This window comes from Ambystoma mexicanum, chromosome 3q (assembly GCF_040938575.1).
Source record: "Ambystoma mexicanum isolate Mex_15411 chromosome 3q, UKY_AmexF1_1, whole genome shotgun sequence".
Classification (NCBI taxonomy): domain Eukaryota; kingdom Metazoa; phylum Chordata; class Amphibia; order Caudata; family Ambystomatidae; genus Ambystoma; species Ambystoma mexicanum.
In genome coordinates, this window is record NC_090926.1 from 533,562,007 (window position 1) to 533,585,916 (window position 23,910).

General features: G+C 46.7%; 1 protein-coding gene across 1 annotated transcript in view; it reads left to right on the plus strand.

Moving 5' to 3' along the window:
* Positions 1–23,910, plus strand: part of RARS1 (arginyl-tRNA synthetase 1) — a 390,240-nt gene that overhangs the window by 59,656 nt on the left and 306,674 nt on the right. Inside the window, exon 4 of the mRNA XM_069654297.1 lies at positions 5,693–5,801. Within this exon, the coding sequence (XP_069510398.1) occupies positions 5,693–5,801 (109 nt within the window). The remainder of the gene's footprint in view (positions 1–5,692; positions 5,802–23,910) is intronic.

The window sequence follows — 23,910 nt, forward strand, 5'->3', positions numbered from 1 at the left end:
GAACCATTACGGACACGCCTTCTGGCCATGGTGACCGAGGGCAGACGAGTAAACCAAAGCATAGAACGCTTAACTCTGGTTTCAATCCAGAAACGCAAGTGCCACTTATTAATAAACCCTTGGGGGCAGTTAACATCATTCCTTCAGGCATGGGAGAGTATAACTACAGACCAGTGGGTTCTAAAGACCATGGCCCACGGGTACTGTATAGAGTTCAGCCGGTCCCCAACTTTCAGACCTCCATGCGCAAGACGACTGACGCCAGACCATCTGCGTATCCTTCTTCAGGGGGTCGAGACACTACAAGAAAAGGAAGCCATAGAGGTCGTACGTGTATTAGATCTGCGCCCAGCGAGCCACAAAAGTCTCGTATTGCCACCCTGCAGGAGGTCATTCCCCTGACATGGCAACATTGGACATGAAAGATGGATACTTTCATATTTCAATGTTGCCGGCGCACAGAAAATACCTCAGATTCATGATACAAGACAAACGCTATCAATTCAAGGTACTACCCTTCGGCATAGCCTCTGCACCAAGGGTATTTACAAAGGTACTAGCAGTGACGGCAGCAGACCTATCCATCCCGGTTTATCCTTACCTCGATGACTGGCTCATAACGGGGGACTCTTATGAGACTTGTCAAATACCCAAAGAACAATAGAACTTTTACTCAGTCTGGGATTCCCCGTCAACTAGAAGAAATCCAGCCTAGACCCAAGTCAGGTCAAGCAGTTCCTAGGGGCTCTTATTCGAACAAGGGACAGCCTCGTCTTACCCTCAAACGAGAGGGTCCAAAACATGCTTTTTCAAATCCCTCAATATGTAGCGAGTCGAGAGGTGACGGTGCGCAAGGCTATGCGACTGTTAGGAATGTTGCCGTCATGTATTTACTTTGTTCCCCACGCACGCTTGCATCCAATGCAGGAGTGGCTCAACAGCCAGTGGTGTCATTCCAGCGGACAATGGGATGATCTAGTGGCTGTCTCACCAGCCCTCGTTCTCTTGCTGCAGTAGTGGTCAAGGGACAACCTCTTGAAGGGGAAATCCTTCACCTCCCCCTCAGTGGAGGCCACTCTACAGACTCATCCCTCACAGGGTGGGGCGCTCACCTGCTTCAACAAACAGCGCACTGAGTTTGGTCGTCAGACGTCGCATCTAACCACATAAACCTGTTGGAACGATTAGCAGTGTTCAAAGCACTAAATGCTTTCCAGACACAACTGCAGGGAAAGACAGTCCTGATCCTCAGACAGCACCTCGGCCATGTACTATCTGAACAAACAAGGGGGCACTCACTCTCCAGGGCTGTTCAAACTGTCCCAGAACATTTGGAAGTGGGCTCTCAAGCACAACATGTTCCTGCTGTCTCAACATGTTCCAGGGGAACTTCATCTTTTGACGGACGTACTCGGCAGAGACTTCCCACTACCAGTGGAGTACGAATGGCGATTACACAAAGACATCGTCTACAAAGTCTTCACAGAATGGGGTTTCCCAGAGAAGGACTTATTCGCAACTCTGGAAAACGCTCAATGTCAAGATTACGCCTCCAGGTACCCCCACAACCGTTCCAAGGGGAACAGACTCTCAACATGTCCAGGGAAATTTGTTTACGCTTTTCTCCCCGACTCTCCTACTCAACAAGATAGTGCACAAGATGCACCAGGAACCAGTCACCATGATATTGGTGGGCCCGCCAACCCTAGTCCGCTCATCTGATGGATATGTCCTTATCTCCTCCAATGGAACTGCTTTGCCCGTACAACATGTCGCAAGACAAAGGGGAAACTCTTCACCCATACCCGCAGACATTGAACTTAGGCTTGGCTCCTGAGGTAATAGTTTGGGCACCTGCAACTCCCTCCGAGATGTATGGACATACTCGGGGAGGCAAGTAAACCTAACACTCGATATTGCTATGCCAGTAAGTGGAAACGGTTTGTCATCTGGTGCATCAATCCTATTGACTGCTCTCCCACACATATTGTTTTGTACCCGACTCATTTAATTGACTCAGGCCTGGTCTTTAAGTCTCTAAAGGTTCACTTAGCTGCTCTTTCAGCCTACACTAGATCACAACAAAAGGTGGTGTGGTGGAAGATACCAGTTATTGAGGCTTTCATGGAGGGAGTAAAGAGAATTCACCCTCCCATTTCTAACCCAGCTCCCGGATGGGACCTAAACATGGTGTTGACTAGACTTATGGGTTCTCCTTTTGAACCCATGCATAAAGCGAGTCTTTAAGATCTCACCTACAAGACTGCCTTTTTAATAGCTATTACTTCCATTAGATACTTCCGTTAGAAGAGTAAGTGAAGTACAGCTCTGTTTTAGACCCCTTTGTAACAGTTCAGAGACAAGGTGGTGCTGTGCACTCACCCTAGGTTTGCGCCTAAATTCATTTCAAAGTTCCATGTGAACCAATCCATAGAACTACCAACGTTCTTCCAAAACCCTTCCAACATGGGTGAAAGAAGCTTGCACACACTTGATGTTCGCAGAGCAGTTCTATTTTACATGGAAAGGACCGGACCACTAAAAGACAATTTTCATTTCAGTGGCGGCAGGAAGAGAAGGAGACCCTACCTCTAAATCCACTATCTCAAGGTGGATTGTCAAATGCATCACACTTTTACACTCTTGCCAAGAGAGAACTACCCTACAAGCCTAGAGCACATTCTACTCGAGGTACTGGGTCCTCCATTGCAAATGTTCCGCTTGAGTCCATTTGCAAAGCGGAAACCTGGAGTTCTGTACACACCTTTTATGAAACACTATTGCCTAGACACTCATTCTAGGTCTGATTCTCAAGTGGGACAAGCAGTACTAAGTTATCTTTTCACTACTGTTCCTTCTCACAACCCACCTCCAACTCTGGGTACTGCTCGCTAGTCTATGCACAGCATGTGATTCTAAGCAGATAAACAAGCATCAGAAGACCTGCATTACTTACCGTAAAAGCATTTCTGATGATTGTATCTGCTTAGATCCACATGCGCCCACCCTACCTCCCCGCTCAGATGGAAGGAACATAGATGTCTTACTACTTCTCTTTCTGTACTCCCGATGGTTATAAGGCTCTTTCACGGCAGAAAAAATACAATCGGAGGGACCTCAGCGCGTGAGGGATTTTGGGTACACTACACTTCACAATAGGGGTAGTGTTACAGGCACGCCCATGTCGACGTCCCCTTTTGATTCTTGAAAGACGAGATGCAATCCTCTGCGTTGACCAATGGATGTCAGACTATATGCACAGCATGTGAATCTAAGCAGATACAATCGACGGAAATGCTTTTACGGTAAGTAATGCATGTCATTTGTTTCCTTTTAATTTTAATAAATATCAATGCAATGGGAGTTACTCTGTTTCCTTCTTCTGACCCGCCACACACTTTATGCAGGCATTTGGCTACCACAACAGTAAAAACGCTACAGTGTGGTGTGCCAGAAATCTAAAGTTACAGCTTCCACCAACCTACTCCCAAAACACTTCCCTGGTGGGTAAGCTCACCCAAGGACAAAATGGGGTGTTCAAGGATCACCCCTGCTCTCATATCCACATAGGCCTCTAAAGGCAGCATGTTGTACATTAATTGAGAGGAGGATTTCACTCAATGTCCCTCGAACAGAAAAAGAAAGATCCATAAAACGGCAACAAGTGAAAGGGGGGAAAACAAGTAATCAAAAATGACTTTCTGGCTTAACACCTCCAAAGTGAAAAAATACCTGCCTTTGAGGATTTTGTGGTACATTGGATTCAAGTCCAGGGTGGCTGCGCCCTTGAAGAAACTCTTGATGAGGCTGGGGCCGTTCTCTGGAATGAGCACCGAGTTGTTATCAGATCTGTGGGGAATCGCCTCCGGTTCTGGCAAATGTTGAAAAAATCCTCTTAAAAAGTATTTTGCTTTAGAAGACTAAGCATTCCCTTTCAACTAAGGACTACCCTTGCATCTTCCTTTGAACACCCTGGCATCTTTCTTTGAGCATCCTTGCTTACGTGATGTACCCCTGATACGCTCATGGTTGACCTTGGTTGCTTTGTCGTGTTGTTCCTTTTATTTTCTGTTCTGCCGACGCTTGCTTCCCCCACGGCCCTTACTGCTTTCTGTTTTTCTGCTTGCACTTCTCCCTCAATCTTTCCACATCAATGTAACCTTTTACCCTCCTCTTTATGCGCCCTCCCTTGCACGTAACTGATCTGTTTTCCAAACCTTTAAAATGTCAATGTCTGTACCCCTTTCCTTTGCTCTGGAGGCCCTATGAAGCAGCAGTATTTCGAGTTAGGGCCTTAAAAAACGCTAGTAAATAATTAGGGCTGACATTGACCCATGACCATTACTAAGGGTCTCCAATCAAACACTTTAGCTAAGGTAGCTTCCTTACCAATTAATCAAGTATTCCAAATCTGTGAACCTGATGCCACATTTTCCCCCCGGGCAGTGATGGATCTGTCATCACCCCAGTTGCCAACTACCTGCTACCTAATGACACTTTTGTGAATCATTAAGGGATTTGGGGCCTTGGCATGTCTGAGGAGCTTTTTGACTAGAAGGTTCTGGGTTCCTAGGAGTTCTTATGATGACTAGTAGCAAATTATACAATATGAACAATGGTACAGATCTAGAAGTTGGCAAGGAGAGCCAGAAGCTGTGGAAAATCTCCCAAAACACGCCTTAAGTGTCTGTGTAAACCCCACAGGGAATAAAACCCAATTTGGATGTTTGCAGCTGTGTCAAGCTGTTCCGCTCTGCGTGCTCGTAGTGTAGGAGGTCCACAAGGGTTCCTGAGTGGCTGCAGGGAATGTTCGCTGTATCACCGCGAGGTGAATCCAAGGTAACTAAACTGTGGCTTGAATGAAAACCACATTAGGGGTTGCTGGTTCCGACGAGGCAGACAAGGCGGTGCAGATGCAGGGCGAGATAGAAGGCTCACCTGGTGCCAGTGGGATCCCAAGAAATCAAAGCTGCAGCGCAGCGAAAAGGCAAGGACTACCATTGAAGCGCAAGGCAAAACAATGCTTGCAGTAAAGCGGCACAGCAGGAAAGTAAGAGATGCCGTGGGGCGCGGGAGAGAAGGGAGGAAAGCCAAAAGTCAGGTAAGTGGAGAGAAAGGGGCGCCAAGGCGGAGGGCAGAAAAGATCACTGGTAAAGAAAAAGCCCACAATATAGGAAACGGTAAATGGAATGGGAAACTCAAGAAATATTCCAGGGCATGAAGCAGAGCAGGAAGCAAAAAGGATTTAGCAACCGGTTCAAGTTAGAAGCGAAGGGCTCTGCTTTGTGTTCTGTGACTGATATCTGCCTTGGTGGGAGTAGACCGCTATCTTGGGAAACACTAGACTGTTGCTGAGAGCACAAAGAGAGCACAAAGAGAGCACATGAGCTCCATCTTGGGTGTGGGTATCAATGTGTATACTCTCATCCTTTTGCACCTGCGCTATTGTGACCAAGTTGGTACGCAGGTCCTGACAGTTCTGTCATTAGGTGTTACCCTGAGGCTGATTACTGCAGAGCATGGGGAATCACCTCATGTACATCTTCTGGGGCCTGCATCACAGAATAGTGGTGGCACCTGGCCTCCATGGTCAGATCACCTAGCAACTTTTTCACACTATAGAAAATGAAAACTTTTGGCTTTGTCCATGTATTTATCTTTTAGTGTTTGATATATGATTCTTAATTTTCAGATGCTTAAATCCAATCAACAGAAAGTTAATCCGAGAGACATTGCAGATCGAATTGTCCGCCACATTCCCAGTAATGATTATATCGAGAAAGTGGAAATTGCTGGTCCAGGTATGATTATCTGATTAAAGTATCAGAATTGGTTAGACTTTGTAGTCTTGTTGCTGCCAGACAGTGGAAAAAAAAGTCATTCTCGATCAATTATTAATGCTTTCTCTAAAGGTCATTTGAAATTATTTTTCTCAATGTGAATGGAACATCAATCCATATTTTCCTTAGCATTCCATTAAAGAAGCCAATCACGTGATTGTCCATGTTCTCTCCTTCTCATATACTAATATGTGCTGTATTTTCTTCAGTGCAGACATCCTGACTTGACAACACATCCAAACCTGATTTATTAACTTGTTTTGTGCAGTGCTTTTTAATGTTGCCATTTTATATTGATTTCATTTTGGCATGAACAGTACGAAACGAGAAAGATCATACTGATGAAGTACTTGAGGAAAAGGAAAAATAGTGAATGCTTTCAAATTGGGTTGGGAAGGTGGAAGGTAGGGATACATTCTTGGGTGAAAAAGTGACAAACTACAAACAAAATCATAAATCAAGGATTAAAAATCATGAATAGCATGTGTCCAAAATCTATTTTTTGGTTATCAGGTGGCATTTAAGTGCTACCTATAATCCCAAACTATTGGTTTGGAGTACTGCTAGGAAGCAGATGCTATGGGAGGAGACACAGTTTGTGGGGGTTTTGTTTATTTATAGGGCGCCAGAAAACCTTTGGGTAGCTGGGCACACAGAGTAACAAGAATACTTAGAACTTGGTTACAGGTTAGTGTTATCACATGTTGGTATTATGTTATATACGGTAATTACATTATGTACAATCTTTACTTTACATATAGGTACATATTATAAACAGGAGATGCATTATGTACGTTTTGTGCGTATGGTATCAGTACACAATACACAAGGTCTCAAGTTTCAAAGGTCATTGCGACAAAGCCAGGTGCGGGTATGGTGCCTGAAGCTGTTGTAGGACTGATCCCGTCTTAGTTCAACTGGTAGGGCATTCCAGTACTGAGCTGCTTGCACAGGGAAGCTATTGCCTCCTGTTTTGTTTAGTCAGAATCTAGGGGTTTGGAGGCAGAAAGAGTTGGCTGTTCTGGTTGGTCGTGAAGAGGTTTTTCTTATGCTGTCCCCGAGGTATGGGGGGGCAGCATTGTTCAGGCATTTGAATGTTAGTGTGACAATTTTGAAGGCGATCCTATCGCTGATTTTTAGCCAATTGTAGTTTCTACGCGCATTTGAAATGTGCTCTCTGGCTGGGAGTTTCAAGGCCGTTCTGAGTGCGTTGTTTTGCAGGGTTTGGAGTTTATGCAGGCGCTAACAAATACATCGTCCATAAAGTGCGTTGCACTTATCCAGTTTTGAGAGGATCAGTGCATTGGCTAGGATAATGCTGCTAGCTGGTGAGAGGAAGGGTCTGCATGCTTTAATGAGTTTGCCAGTGTAGGCAGTGGATGAGGCCAGGGAGTTCACTTGTTTCTTTAAGGACAAGGTGGAGTCCAAGTAGAAACCAAGGGTCTTCACCTCTTTGGCGACGGGGATTATATTGCCGTCGATATTGAAGGAACTGTAGTTGGAATCGAGTTTTTTTTTAAGTTGTTAGGTGAGCCTAGAATGAGGACCTGTTTTTTCGTCATTCAGGCAGAGGCCATGGGTTGCCATCCATGCCTGAATGAGGGTGTACATTTTATTTACTATAGCTGTATCCATAGCGAAATTGCCCGAAAGGGGGATGAGGATCTGGATGTCGTCTGCATAATTTGTGTAGGTGACACCCAGTCGGTCCAATTTGTCGAATAGAGGTTTAGTAAAGATATTGTACATCGTTGGCGAGACACAAGAGCCCTGTGGGACTCCACATGTTGTCTGGATAGGGTCTGCAGAGTCTAAGGTGGAGAAGACTCGCATACTTCTATTGTCGAGAAAGGATTGAACCCAGGCTATAGCTTCACTTGAGAAGTGGGCGGCTGACGCTAGATGTTTGCAAAGTTCTGCGTGGTCCACTAGGTCAAAGGCCGCCGACAGGTCAAGGAGGAGTAGCATAGCTGTGTTTCCTTTGTCGTTAAGTTCGTCAATTTGTGCTTTGAGATCTATAAGTGCGGTCTCAGTGCCGTGCTGAGGTCTGAAGCCAGATTGACGAGTGCCAAGGAGTTGGTTAGTCTCCAGGTATTTTTGAATTTGGAGATAGGCCACTCTGCCGATTATCTTCAGGAGGAAGGGGACCGTGGTGATTGGCCTATAGTTAGTGGGGACGGAGGGGTCCAGGGTTTGTTTTTTTAGCAGGGGGAGAACCCAGGACTCTTTTAAACTGCTTGGGACCGTGCTAGATGAGAAGGAGGCGTTGATAAGTTTGGTGACGAATGGGGCCAGGTCTCTGGCGGCATTCTTAATTATCTGGGCCGGGCAGTAATCACCTTTGCAGTTTGAGGGTTTTAGTGAGGCAATGATTTTTACAGTTTCATGAGTAGAGACTTTAGCAAATTTGAAAGGTGTTGAGCTAGGATTGGGAGTAGTTGTGGGTGTGGGCGTACTGGGAGTTTCGCTGATGGGGAGCGAGGCTTCTTTAGGGTAATTTTGGATTGTAGTGTTTTCACTTTATTTTGTGAGGGCGTTTTGGATATTGGTAGACCATTGCTTATCTTTGGGTACGTTGTCAGGTGGTGGTATAGGAGATTCAAGTTCTCGCAGGATTGCAAATAATTCCTTTGTATTGGAGCACGCGTTAGAGATTCTGTCATTATAGACGTCTTTTTTTAGCTTGAATGATTGTTTTCTTGTAGTTAGTAGCGCATAGTTTGAGTTTGTTTGTTTTCAGCTGTAGGGGTGTGTCGCCATACAGTTTCAAGCTTCTTTTTTTCCAATCTGTTCTTTTAGATGGGGGGTGAACCAAGTATTGAGGTGGGATTGTTGATTACTTTTACAATTCTTCATTGGGGCAACGGTGTCCATGGCTGTGGCCATGGTGGTGTTGTATATTCTGACCATGGTATCTGGGTCAGAATCTGTTGGCAGGGCATTGATGGTTGGTAGGAGTAGGGGTAAGATATTGTCAGGTGTGATATTTTTTCTGGATCTAGTGGGCACCGATGGTGCCATTATTTTTTCAATCCTGAGCATCTTGTTGAATGTTGGGTAGAAGTTAATGAGGAAGTGGTCAGTTCATGGCTGGGGTGTAATTTTGGTGATGGTGGTAGGGCAGTTGGAGGTGGCTACCCAGCCTAATATTTTCCCTTTGTCGTGGGTGGGGTGAGAACTTTTTGGGTGAGTCCGTGTCCCTCAAGCATGGTGGCAATAGCTTGTGCTTGTTTGTCAACTGGGTCATTAAGACCTAGGTTAAGATCACCAAGGATCATTGTCTGGGATGACTTTTTTGTGTTGCTCGCTAAGAGGCTGGATAATTCCTCTTCGAATAGGCCTAGGGGCCCTGGTGGCCTATATATGAGATAGATAGTTAGGGTTTGGCATGGGGATATTGGTAATTTAGCAGTCAGGAGTTCGCAGGATTTTAGGGTGGGCGGTGGTGTTAATCTTACATTCAGGTTGGATTTGGAGATGATGGCTAAGCCGCCGCCTCTGGCGTTCTGGCGGTCTAGTCTTAGTAGTTGATACTCCTTGGGTATAGCTAGGGAGAGGGCTGGACCTGCTGCGTCTGGTAGCCAGGTTTCTGTGACTGCTAGGAGGTCGAGGTTATCTATTGTAAGCAGGTCGGCTATTTCAGTGGCATGGGCCACGACTGATCTAGCATTGATCAGTGCTCCTGTTATGGACGTTGTTTTAGCAAGGCAGTTGATGTCAGAGGTAGCTAGGGTGGGTTTTTTCGTTATGGTGCTAGCAGGTAGTTGTGGTTTGAGATACGTTAAGTTCCTCGTCTGGTTTTTGGGAATGGTGCGACGGTTCGAGTAGACATTGCTAGGCGCCTGCGGTTCGTAGAGGGTAGAAAGTCTAGCGCGAAGCCTAGAGTTTCTATGGATAGTAGGGCAGGGTACATATTTAGATTGGTCCATAGTTACCAGTATTCGTTGTAGGAGCAGCAGTGGGGCGTATGTTGATGGGGTTGTGCTAATATGCATTCTGCTGATGTAAAGGGTATTATATCTTATACTATAGCGTAAAGCTGGGTAGGCTGAGAACACAGGGGCACAGGGGTGACACGGTTGACAGGCTAAAGCAGCTAAAAAGCACAACATAGTGGCAGGCTAGATGCAACTATCAAGGCACGGTGTGATAACAGGTCAAAGCAGCTACAAAACACAATATGATGGCAGGCTAAATCACCTAGGAAACAGTGTGATGGGAGGCTGGATGCAGCTTGCAGTGGTAGTGCACTTTCAAATGACTAAATGTATGTGCATCAGTAGGGCAATACAGTAGCTAACAGTTGATACAGCATATGACTAGGTGTAGGTAGCATGTGACAGTCTTGGGAGCAGTGATCAGATATTACTGCAAGTGGTTTCACAGTTACATATTGTAGGTGTTCAGTGGTCATATGTAAATAACCTCTCTGAAGTAGAGTACAGAGTTGGAGCACCAAAGTGATCTGTTGTGCTTAAAGTGTGAGGTCCAGGCTCTGGGTGGGCTCAGGTGCCAGGGGGGCAAGGGCAAGTAGGGTTGTGGGCAGCACCAGTGGTGATGGGGCGAAGTGTTCTGGGGCAGCCTGCAGCTCGGTCAGCTCAGTCAGGACCTGAGCCTTTCCCCGTTTGGTTTTTTAACCACCAGTGACTGGCCATTACAGTACCTATTGCCTTTCCCGCTGACTACCTGACACACACCCTTCCCAAAACACATCCTCTCTTTGAGTGTGTTCTTTCAATAACTAATATCAAATGTTGGCCCGCCATTTTTGTTTCTAAGCAGTCTGACTGCTGTGACTTGACGGCTACATTTCAGCAGAACAGTAAAGGTGTGACTGGTGTAAGTCTACAAATATCATCAATTGTCTCTTCAGCCACTTGATTTATATCTGTTACTTGCACTGGTGCCCTGTTAAAACCAAGCATTGAGAATGCTAACCGGTTTGGACAGTGCATAGGTATTAGATGGTCATTTGCCAGGCCCTGCTATTGTACGCCAAGGTAATCACACACTTTTCCAATTATTTCCATCTTAAGGACAGGAATTACCATCATATCCACGCATGGAAAATGCCTCCTCTCATGCCCACAGAAAAGCCCAAACGTTTAACCTTATCAGTGCTTCTTAGGGAGAATTTTCATTTCTGTGCCAATTCCCTTTAACCTTGGAGACCCCTAGCTCTTTTGCTTGAATCTGAGCTTTTTAATTTTAACTGTTGAGTGGGTAGGACTTTTTTCTCACTCTCTCAATAGCTCAGGGGCAACATGCTCGCCTTGGAAGCAAGACGACACAGAGCAACACAGGTTCGATTCCCAGGTCCTCTAGATATTAAAAGCGTTATAAATAACCTATCATATCATAGGCACTAGGATTTATGTGTTTCTTGCTGTTTAATGGAGTCTGGTAAACTCCATAGGCATCTGCTATTTGCATTGTGACACGCAACACCTATTGTGCATTGTCGTATGTTTAACTACATTTTATTGGGTGAACTATGTTGTAAATACCTATGTGATATCCACACACAGACCAGCTGTGGAGCCGTAGCAGTGAATCCAGGTTGCTTTATTGTACATGGGTGCATTTATACATGTCCAGTTACTTGCAGGTTGATATAAGCAAATATCAAATGGCACGAGAGACACCCACCGGCCATACTCGCATCCAGCTCAGGCCCCCAACTGACATTCATGGAACATTCGCACATCACATTCACTCAACATTCCCCTGAGCTGTCCATCATACATAACACCAACATTCTATCAGCATGGATTTGTGGCCAGTGAGGCTGAACAGGACTAACTCGCATCATAACCTCTCGCTTCCTAAAGTCATATTCCACAACATCTCCCACACACAACATGCACACCCAGATGCAAAACCAGTCACACAACATTCTACCTCCACACTTAACAACCTTCCATCCAGAGCTGCTGCCACCCCCCAGGATACAGGGTCTGCCCCACCCTGGCACAAGCACCCAGAATGGGAACAAGCGGAAAACAAACTATACACCAAAAAGGTGGGGAAACAGGGGGGGGGGAAAGGGAGATCACCGATTACCCAACACTGGACCAGGATGCAACATGCCTCATCGATGCAGAGTCCGATTGGACCACCAAACCACTAAACTTCACAACAAACTAACACACAAGGAAGTTGATGCTGCCCATGCCAGGAACAGCAATCACAGAAGCGGTACGTAATCCACCATCTTTCTCCCTCACAAACCAGGCACACAACTAATGCAATCGGCTCCCAATCCATATCCAACCAGTCAATCCCAACAAGAGTATGAACCACAAAGAAGCACTAAAATAACACTGTACCATAACCACAGCCGACTGTCCTATAATCATTCAACTGTCACATACACTCAGAGGTCCTTCTATGTATGCACAGACAACATTCAAGATGTGCACAGAGTAAGCAGAGAGCGGCAGCAAAGCCAATCATAAATGCATACCTCTCACCCGGTGTGGTGACATGTTGCACCTAACATGGCAACACAGGAAATGAACCGTATTCAAACATCCCCTACCCATGCCACATACTCCCAGTACAGTCTCAGTGGTGTGCATACACATACAATACCCTCAATCATACACCAAGTTTCACCAGACATAACCAGATGCACACCTCTGCATTTATGCACATAAAATGCACAGAAAAAAAGCAAAAAAAAAGCCCACCACAACTCCCGAATCCTAAACTGCAAAAACCCAAGCAAAGAAATCCGCAAAATCATCTCTGAATTCACCAAACCGGCTTGCACCACGACTGTCCCAAACCCTTCACAATCACTGTGCGACTCACTCTCCCTCCATTTTTACACCACGGCTCTCGAAAGAACAAATACTCTAGCCACCAAACTGGCTCTCTTACATCCATCAGGCAATACTCCCCCCATATCGGCCAGCCCACCAGCTGCGACCACTACGCAACCAACGTTTGAATCCTTTAGTCCAATATCACCAGAGCAATTTCTCAAACTCCTGTCTGCCCGCAAACCATCTGGCTCTGCGCTGGACCCTTGCCCGGCCACAACCCTCAGAGATTTTCGCTTCCACCTGTGCAGGAGAACACGCAAGATCTATCATAAATGCCTACCTTTCCTCTGGTATCTTTCCCAACGCATTCAAAACGGTTCATGTCAAACCGCTAATTAAAAAACCTTCCCTTGACCCTCTTGAGCCCAAAAACTACTGCCCCATCTCAAACACCATATTCCTTGCCAAACTCATTGACCGAACCTACTCCCAACTAAATGCCTTTGTCGAAGCCAACAATCTCCTAGACCCCGCACAATCGGGTTTCAGAGCCCGTCACGGAACTGAAACCACCCTAACCTCGATCTGGGATGACCTTAAAATGACGGCAGACTCAACGGGATGCGCCGAACTAATCCTTCTTGACCTATCTGCCGCCTTTGATGCAATCACTCAATCCTCCTAGACTGCTTCCACTCCATAGGAATTCGTGGAACCGCTCTTAAATGGATAGCCTCATTCCTCAAAGATATGTACCAAATAACGATACTCTTCACCTATACCTCCTAAGCCCGACCAGTCAACACGGGAGTCCCACAAGGCGCATGCCTATCCGCCCTCCTATTCAATCTCTACCTGATCACCCTCCCACCAATAATTCGTTCACACAACATCCTGTGTTACAACTACGCTGACGACACTCAACTAATTCTAAAACGAATGAACTCAAAAGCCAACTCCCGACCCGACCTGACCTGGCCTCCTGCCTCCTCAACATAGAACATTTGATGACCCAAAGCCACCTCCTGTTAAACCCCTCCAAAACAGAAATCATGGTATGTGGCAACTCCGAACTTCTTCCGCACCCACTACGCTGGCCACCCGCCACGGGCAACTCGCCGACCCCCCTGCAACTCAATGAAAAATCTTGGATGCACCCTTGACTCTGACCTAACACTCTCGCGCCAAGTCAACAACATCTCAAAGTCCTGCCACTACCACCTTAAAACCCTTAGGCGCATCTTTCCATATCTCTCCTTTCCCAACAGACTCTCTGCGGTCCAATCAATTGTTATATCAAGACTGGACTATGCAAACCCCTTTTACCTGGGAGTCCACGCGTACCAACTGAATAAACTCCAAAGGGCACAAAACGTGGCAGCCAAAATGCTACTTGCGCTCGGCCCAACAGACCACATCTCCCCAGCCCTTGAAATGCTTCACTGGCTTCCAGTAGCCCGAAGGGTGACTTTCAAAACCTTATGCATCGCCCATCGAGCACTGCATAAAACCGGACCTCAATATTTTCAAGACAAGCTAAAACCCTGTCACCCTCCACGCACCCTAAGATCAAGCTCAGCCGGCCTCCTAGTCATACCCAAGACAAACTCAGTCAGGTTGGGCGGTTCATTGTTCTCAGCCTTGGCCCCCACCCTGTGGAACTTGCTCCCACCCCACATCCACCTAACTGAGGATTTAACGTCTTTCCGCAAACTGCTGAAAACCTGGCTCTTCCCCTAAAACCAATCGGTACCAAAACTAACCCAAACAGACTAACCGCATCGCTTTGACACCAATCCAACAAACTACCTGATGTGAGAAATTAACAGCTAATAACCCCGAATATAAACTAGAAGGACAAACGGAATTAAACGAGTAAAGAATAAATCATAGGGAAACAGTAAAGAGATTTAAACTGCCAAAATGGACATAATGCATGAGGAGCGAACGAAGTGAATGGCGTGGATGAAATAGTTAGAATGGATGAAGCGTGTGGAACAGATGAATGCGCCGAGTGGAAGAATGCATGAGTGGAACAACAGATGACTATATAGATCGAATGAGTATGTATATCGAATGAGTATGTAGATTGGATGAGTGTATAGAATGGATGAACATGTTAAGCGCATGAGTGTGCAGAGCGGTGACGTGTGTAGAGCGGACGAGTGTGTAGATAGAGAGAAGCGAGTAGAACACATGAGTACGTAGAACAGATGAATGTACAGACGGATGAGCGTAAACCTGATGAGTGTGTAGAGCGGGTGAGTGTGGATAGCAGATGAGTACGGAAGTGCGGAGAGTGTGTGGATCGCTGGAGCAGATGAATGTGCAGACATGGCGAATGTGCAGAGCGGGTGAGTGTAGAGCAGATGAATATATAGAACAGAATTACTGCATATTAGTGAATGACTTTATAGGGCTGATGAGCGCATATTGCTGTTGAATGCGTGGAAAGCACGAGCGCGTAGAAGGGGACGAGCGCGTAGATGGAGACGAGTGCACAAAACAGGTGAATGCATAGTGCGTGTGAGGGCATAAAACAAATGAGTGCCTAGAGCGGAGTGAACGAGTGCCTAGAGGGAACAGACGTGCTGTGTAGAGGGGACGAGTTGCGTAGAGTGGATGAGTATGTAGAACGAACGAACGAACGAACGAGTGAGTGCAGAGTGCATGCAGTATGGATGAGTGCTTAGAATGGATAAGTACGTAGAGCTTCTGAATGCGTAGAGCGGACGGAACGAGTGAAGTGTGTAGATGGATTCTAAATTGATAGAACAAATGATATATGTGAATGGAATTGTCATATATGGATGGAACGTGTGCCGGACGTGGCTGGAACGGGTGATTTACGTTGATTGAATGGCTGACATATGTGGATAGAATGGGTGCCGTATAAAACAACTTGGAATACACGGAATGGTACGGATGAAATATGTGGATGGAGTACATAAAACAACTTGGAATACACAAAATGGATTGGAGTAAATCTAGCGGTTTTGAGTGCGGACGGGAATGCATACATGAGGCCGACATGAATGCATGCATGAGGCAGACAGGAATGCATACGCGGGGCAGACAAGAGTGCATGCATGGGGTGGACTGGAGCGCGCGGGGCGGACTGGAGTGCATGAGTGAGTCGAGCAGACCGGAGTGTGTGGAGCAGACTTGGGGTGCATGGAATGAATAAGAGTGCATGGAATGGACTAGAGCGCATAGAATTGCGTGACGTACATAGTATGGTTTGGAATGCAGGGAACATTTGAAAGAGCATATAACCCATCATATAACACCACCACGCTTACTCTCCTTTACACCACCACTCAACTAGAACACAGAGATACTATGACACCATTCGGTCTAACTGTTCTCATACCAACATCCGCCACTCACTCCTCATCACTCTAAGTAAGCACTGCTGGTTACACGCCCCCGAGCCAGGCGTTCACATCAGGCCTAACACAGCCACATTCGGTCTGGATAAATCCTGCCAGAACGAACACATACTCCTGATCTCTCAACCACCCCACCTACCGCTAAGAAGCAGCTATTACACGAATACCGCACCTGCTGCACACATACCCGGTGCTCACATGCACCTTTGACCATCTGTACTCCTCCTACTGACCTGAGCTTCGGTTCCCAAGGGCGTTCAACCTACCAGCGCCTTCAGACCATACCAATGGTATATAAGGCGCTATGTAAATGCAAAATAACATAACAAATAACATAACCATTTAAGAGATGAACAGGCAGTACTCCTGGCAGCACCACATTTGTACTTAACAGAACACTATAACTTCTACACTGTTGTCTACAGAAGAAATACAGAAACTAAAACATTGGCCAACTTTTGTACAAGTAGCTACATCAAGGATGCATCAGCTTTGATCCTCCTTTTAATGCCCAAATTGTGGGCAGGCCATATATTTTTCATGGTGCATTTTCAAAACAGTTTCCTATAACATTTTCCTATGGTGCATACTCCTAATTAATTCTTTAGAACATATTCTTGTAACATTTTCCAATAGTGCCCCCAATTCCTGTATGCTTTATACTTTATCCCTTCCTCTACAAGGGATAATTATACCATATACCCCCCCTTTTTTTTTTTAATTCTTTTTTCTAAACTATCCTCTACTTCCTGACTAGAGGGCAATCTGGGGGCCTTGCTCAAATATTCAAAACTGGGGCAGTAAACCCTTTTATCCATCACCTGGGTGTAATCTCGTCCCTGTGGACGCACCCTAATGGCACCTGGTAACCTAACCAGAGGTGCATTAAAACATTTCACAATATGGCACATTTCCTGTGACAGCCCCAGCATCAACAAAACAATGAGTCACTAGGTATGTTATGTGATCCAAAATTAATAAAATCCCAGATTGTTAGGCCACAACACATAGCGTTGCATGACAAGACAATGGCCCAAAACACAATGCACAGTTATTGCTTTATTGCTTGATACTCTAAATTAAATTTCCCTTTCAAAATTCTATGAAACATTTACATTATTCACATACTTGAATAGAGCTCCTTAACAATAACATTTACCAAAACATTTAAGTGGCAAAACGAAATTCCATATGGTCTCCTTTTAAAATTTCCAAAACACTATCTGTATCACAATCTGCATTCACTATAATTTTCCAAAACTCCCTCCTATTTAAAATTCAGGATTCCTTATTAATACTCTTAAAATTCCAGAACATTGTATACCAACAATCCCTTATTTGTTCCCTGAGGTGACCATGCAGAGCTGTGATAATGTGCTGGAACAAAAACAAAATCCATTTTCCTTATGTCTTTCTCCTTTCAATGATTAATATAAGTTCCTTACCCGGGAATGTTTCCATTTCCGTACACAAAATAATATTTTCCTTGTTCGTTTAACTTTATTGCAAACGGCATGCCAATTTATGGCATTTGCAAAAAAACAGTGTGTAACCTTTTCTCTTCCATGAATTTAACTGAAAACACTGTGTCCGTCAATGGTGGCGTTCGAAATCGCAGCGTGCAAGGTTTTTTCTTCCTACCATGGGCTGCACAGTCCTCCCGTGATGTGTCGAATGTACCAACGTTACAAAACAAAAATGCATATTAAGGTTGCATAGCACACTCAACCCACGACACATCATTTAGGAAACTGTACACTGCACATCACTGTGTCACCATAGCAAGGGCCTTCTCCTTCGGATTATAGAAAGAAGGAAAAAACAAACATCCCTTGCTGGTGCTACGTAGGCACGTTCCTGGTTCCTTTCTTCTATGTTGCTGTGCGCCGAAAGCACTGATATTGTCATGGCAACGGGGCGTGGTGCCGTTAATTCTTAATTGCACGTCATCATTTGCGTGCAATCATCGGAATGAAAGGAGCTCCCAGGCCAAATAGGAACACGGCATATGCTGTCTCCCTGCTGCCCTTTTGGCCCCTCTGAATCCCTGTGGAGCCACTCTGCTCGGGCCACAGTGACTTGTTTCATGGAGGAACGTCTCGTTCACATTAGGCGCCCTCAACACAGAGGTTGCTTCCCCGGTAACACCAGTATTCACTGCCTGCACACATCCCATAAGGTAAAACCCCATCATAAAATCCCTGATTTAACCGTTATGACATCCACTGTAACACAATACTTGACAACATTGCCGGTAGGCTTCAATGCTCCCCAAATCGGGTAATGCGACTTCCAGGGTGTCTCTGGGGATCAGAGCAAATGTGCAAGGCAGCAGGACCCAGGCGTTCAATCCCTATGTCTGGGTGACGGATGGAGGCTGGGGGCTGTCACCCAGAGGGCCCTGGGAAATGACACTGGATTAGGATGCATTTAGATTAATGGGAGAACAGTGGGTGACATGTATGGGCTGCTTCCCGCTGCAGCGCTCTTTACTTACTGTACGTTGCTTCTGTCTGCTTCTTTTCTTTCTCATGTACGTTTTCCAGATTGTCCTTGTCGTCAATGTTGTTGTAAATACATGTGATGCTCAATATCCACACACAGACCAGCTGTGGAGCCATAACCGTGAATCCAGGTTGCTTAGTTGCACATAGGTACATTTATACATATCTAGTTACTAGCAGGTATTTACAGGCTACATGGGCAGGTAGATATAAGCATATATCAAATGGCACGAGAGACACCCACCAGCCGTCCTCTCCCATCCAGCTCAGGCCCCCAACTGACATTTTTGGAACTCCAATAGCACACTCACTCAACCTTGAGCTGTCCATCATACATACACCAACATTCTACAAGCATGCATTCATGGCCAGTGAGACTGAACAGGACTAACTTGCATCATAACAAACTACTGATCCCAAGAATAGTAAGATTGACTCCTGTCTGTCTTACTTTTTCTTTTGTGGGTTCAGTACACATCACCCTGTGTGGAGTGCTGGGGGGGGGTACCTAGTAACTCCTTTATCCCACTTCTCATGTAACATTCTGTTACACTAACTTACTTGAATGTCTGGTGGCAGTGGTTTCTTTTTTACTACCTTGTGCCGTGTATCTGCAGGCTGATTCCTCAGCTGCAGTACAGCACCCAAAGGTGTCAATTTTCCCAAAATATCCCCTGTTCTTTTTTCACCATATCTTGTCAGTTTCTTTTGGGCTTTTACTCTGTTGGTTGAATCGGTTTGATTCCTTTGTGCATTTTGCCTGCCCAGGCTCCAGTGTGTCTGGAAAGGTTCCGAGACTTCCCTGGCATTTGTCTCTAGGCTTGCTTGAGTGAAACAAGTTCTGATTGGTTGGCTGGATGTCCAGCAGGACAGCCACCCTGCTGGGTGATTGACAAGGGCTGTAAATGAATGGGAACTTGCTTAAAAGGTTTTGGGACTAGAGTCGACCACCCTACAAAGAAGATGTAAAGAGACGCCAGCAGCACCTTCCTGGACCGTGAAGCGCCCGGTGAAGCCCTGCAGCTGTGCTGACCCAGTTTCCGTTTCGACTGGTTGTACGGGATGACTCCCCCTCCGCCCCCCACCCCTTGGGTTGATGGGACCAACTAGCCTTGAGACAAGCTTCCTTTTGGCGCAACCCCCGCCTTGCTATGACTTTCCAAGGCTGCAGAATCCCAATGCCTGGGAACCCCTGACCATCAAGTGCATGGTCTCTGGAAGTACGAATCCGGCCAAAATGTCGTGGGCATCCAGAGGACCCTACAGAAGCAGGAAATCTTCATCCAGAGTCCCCTTCCCAGTGTCCAGGACCGAGGTATCAAGAAACTTCTAACCAGAGCTGTTTGTTCTTCTTTGGCGCTGAGAAAAAGGTGCCAAAACAACAAAAAAGGCAGCCGACTCAAGGAGATTCCATTGCTGCAGAGTCCCTCTCTCTCTCTCTCAAATGCTACCCTAGAAGCCCACCAGACATCCTCCCTTTCGTCACCACGACCAAGGGCCTGCTACGCTGCAACAGGAAGGCATCCAGCTGGAACAAATTCTTCAGTTCACAGGTATTGTGGGGCTGGGAGTACATAGACCTTTTGCCAATTGTGATGCTTCCTTTCTTGGGAAGTACTTTTTTACCCTCTTTTGAGTTGACCTCTACTCACTGGCACTGGCCTTCCAGCTTGTGCTTCTTCAAGGTGGCTCCTCTTGAGCTTCTGTGATTTTCTACTGAACTACTGATTATTTCTGAAACCTTTTCTAAGAACAGAGCATCAGAACTTTGAACTAGACCATTGACTTTGGCTGTCCTGGATCCCTTAAGGCCCCCTTCGTAACCTATTGGCTTTGGCAGTGTTTGTTCTCTTAGAGGTTTTGATTTTTGAACACTGTTATTGCTGGGATAAAAGACTGCCTACATCCCCCTGGGAGAAGCTAACTGTTTTTCTAGTACAAAGTATGTTCTTTTCCCTCCTTATAACTCGATATTGCAATGGTGATCACAAATAAGTGTTATTACTGACCTCAAATGGCTGGAATATGTATAACATATGAAAAAGTTTACTCACCTGCTTTATTGCTCTTGTTCAATTGAATCCTAATTTCGAATGGATTGTCTCCTCAACGTACTCCACATCTTGGACAAGTAATGTCCACAGCTGCGTACTTTGGTTACTTTTTCGGCAGAGGGCGTCAATGGTATCGGATTGATGTCCCTCGAAGGCCTCCGTCGAGGGCAACGTCACCGGATGTTATAAATAGGATGCATGGCACCTGTAGCCTCAGTACCGTTTTTTCTGCAAACGTGTTTGCTTCGGAGACTCGGCGCACCTCGTGTATTCCTCGTGAATATGTCGTCTTCTTGTACCCCTCTGACTCCGCGGTCTGGCTTTAAGACTTGCCGGGACTGCAAGTCGAAAATGTCATTTTGCGGACCAGCATCGCATTTGTTTGTGGTGTTTGGGTGAGGGTCATGACACTGACAACTGTTCCAAATGCCAGTCGCTGACTGCTAAGCTGACTGCTAAGGCCATGCGTAAGCGTAAGGGGAAGCTTCAGGTAGGTAGGTAGGTTCCAAACCCAGTAAATGTCGTAAAACTGCTAAGGGAATGTCCACTGACATTTCGAGGGGTGACTCTCCATGTCGGAAGGAGTCCCGGGGATCTGGGTCCCGGAGTGGTTCCCACCATTCTTCCTTCTCATCTCGGCATTCCATGAAGCGCCGTCACTGGTCGCCTTCCCCGTCGTCCTCGGAGGATGGTACCGCGAGGACTAAGTCCTCGACTCCGGAGGAATGGGCAGCCTTCAGGGAACAGATGCTGGCGATTTTCCAATCCCAGGGCACAGTTCCGTCCGTGCCTTCGGAGGAAGCCGGCAGGGACTGGTCTAGATCCGTGGCTCGTGCGCCTTCGGGCTCGGGTCCTCGGTGCGATTCTCATCAAGAACCTTCGAGGTCCCGTTCGGACAAGGTTCAGGCTGATCGCATTAGACGTGCATCCAGGTCTCGGTCCTCGTCCCCGGCGAGGACGCAGAAATCTGGCAAGGGCTCGGCATCGGCGTGTGTCCGTCGGATACAGATGTCGAAGCTTTGCCTTCGCACCAGCCATCGGCGACCTCGACGCCGAAGCAGTCAGCGACCTCGACTCCTTTGGGGCCTTTTGGCTGGAATTTGCTGATGCAGGTCCCTGGTACTGTGGATCCTCCAAGGAAGACTACTTCCAGGTCTGTGAGGCATGTTAATTATTCCAGACCCTCTTCTGTCCCGAGGCAGGAGTTTTTCCTCCCTCTGGAGGACATCTATGAGGATGAGGAGAGGTCAGATTTAGAGTTTGACGCTGTTGAGCTTGATGTGGCTTCTGTCCTTTCCGGGGACAGTCAGTTGGAAGAGTTAAGACAATCTCTTCATGATGCCAGTGGCTTGGACACTTCTCCTAAGGTGGAGTTTGGAAGGCCTGAGCCTGGGGCTCGTGCTCATCGTCCTACAGGAGACTGATGGCTAGGATCACTGAGTATCTTGGTTGGTCTAGTCCTCCTGAAGCTTTTTTTCAGGATGACTGAACACATATTTTGGATCAAGATCCATCCTCTGACCTGATGTTACCTTTTCATTTGACATTGCAGAAAAGGGTGGTGGCTGCTTGGCAGACACCGGAATCTCTTCTGGCAGTTAACAAATCATTAACTAAAATACCGTCCTTCCGGTAGTGACCCCAGCTACCTTTCATCTCACCCCACTCCCGAGAGTGGTTCAGGCGGCTATGGCCACCTCGAGGCAGGCAGCACACCCTACCATCCCTCCTGATGGTGACGACAAACGCTTCGACGGTTGGGCACACAGGGTGTTTTCTGCAGCAAGTATAGCGCTGAAGTCGGCCAACTCCACTTGTGCCTTAGCAAGATTTTCACACACACTCTATGGAATTGTTTCTCTTGCAGCTGAGCCTATTCCCGAAGGGGAAGAAAAAGATGGGTTCCTTGCTCTCATGCAGGATGGCAAGGGTGCCATGTTTGAGTAATTTCAGTCAGGTTTGGACACTGCCGACAGTGTTAGCCGGTCCATGGCTGCGAGCACCGTTATACGCAGACTTGTGTGGTTGCGGAAGTCTGGTTTTGCTCCAGATGTGCAAGCCCGTCTTTTGAACATGCCCTTTGACGGCATGCATTTGATTGTCAGCAAGGCTGACAAGAGCCTTGGGAGGTTGCAGACCTCAAAAGCTGCGGGCCTAATTCTTTGAGTGCAGCTGTGCATCAACCTCTGCCTTTTCGTCCTAGGGGACCGGAGTGGAGGGGATGTTCGTTTCGTTACTAGTCCTTTGCTAGGACAAGAGGAGCTGCCAGTCAAAGGGGTCAGCGAAAAAGTACCACCAGGGATACAAAAGCCGTTCAGCCAGCTGCCGCTTTGCCTTCATGCGCTGCCGCAGCCGCTCCAAAACAATCATGAGGCCAGGTTCCATTATTCACCAGTTGAGGGCAGACTGTCTCAGCATCTCGAAGAATGGCGAGCTGTTACTTCGGATGCGTAAGTTCTGGATACAATAGCCCACGGCTACTGTCTTCCCTTCCAAAAGCGGCCTCACGACAATCCACTGGGGAATCTCTTTGAAGCTTCCAGATCTGCTCCTTGTGCAGGAAATCTTGACCCTGCTGGAGAAAGGCGCTATAGAACTGGTGCCTGTAGCGGAGTGGAACAATGGATGGTATTCCCCATATTTTTTTTATTCCAAAGAATGACTGGGTATCGAGACCCATCTTGGACTTGCGTTGGTTGAACAAGCTTCTCAGGAAGGACAAGTTCAAGATGGTCACTCTTTCTCAGGTCTTTCAGGCCCTTTGACTTTCGGATTGGTTGGTGTCTCTGGACCTACAGAATGCTTACTTTCATGTGCCCATTCATCTAAAGCACAGAGTACCTGAGGTTTGCGGCTGGCAATTCGCGCTTTCAGTTTCAAGTCTTGCCATTCGGATTGACCTCCGCCCCGAGAGTCTTTACCAACCTAATGGTGGTGGTGGCAGTGTATCGCAGGCCATGGGGGGTGGGGGTAGGTGGGATTCACGTATACCCCTACCTGGACGACTGGCTGATCCGAGCGTGTTCTCCCGGGCAAGAGATGGATCATCTCAGTCTCACCTGCCGCTCCATCCACAAGCTGGGCTTCTCCCTCAATTTCAAGAAGTCTTATCTGACACGTCCCAACAGCTCCAGTACATCGGGGCTGTGTTGGACATGTCCTTGGAAGTGCTCGCCTCCCAAGGTGAGGGCTCATCACATTGTGCAGATGGTGGACAAGTTTCAACATGCCCAGTGTCTCCGTGCTTTTAAATTCTTAAGGTTGCTCGGACTGATGGCATCCTGCATTTTTCTGGTGCCAGAGGCCAGACTGAGGATGAGATCTCTGCAACGGGTCCTCAAGATGCAGTG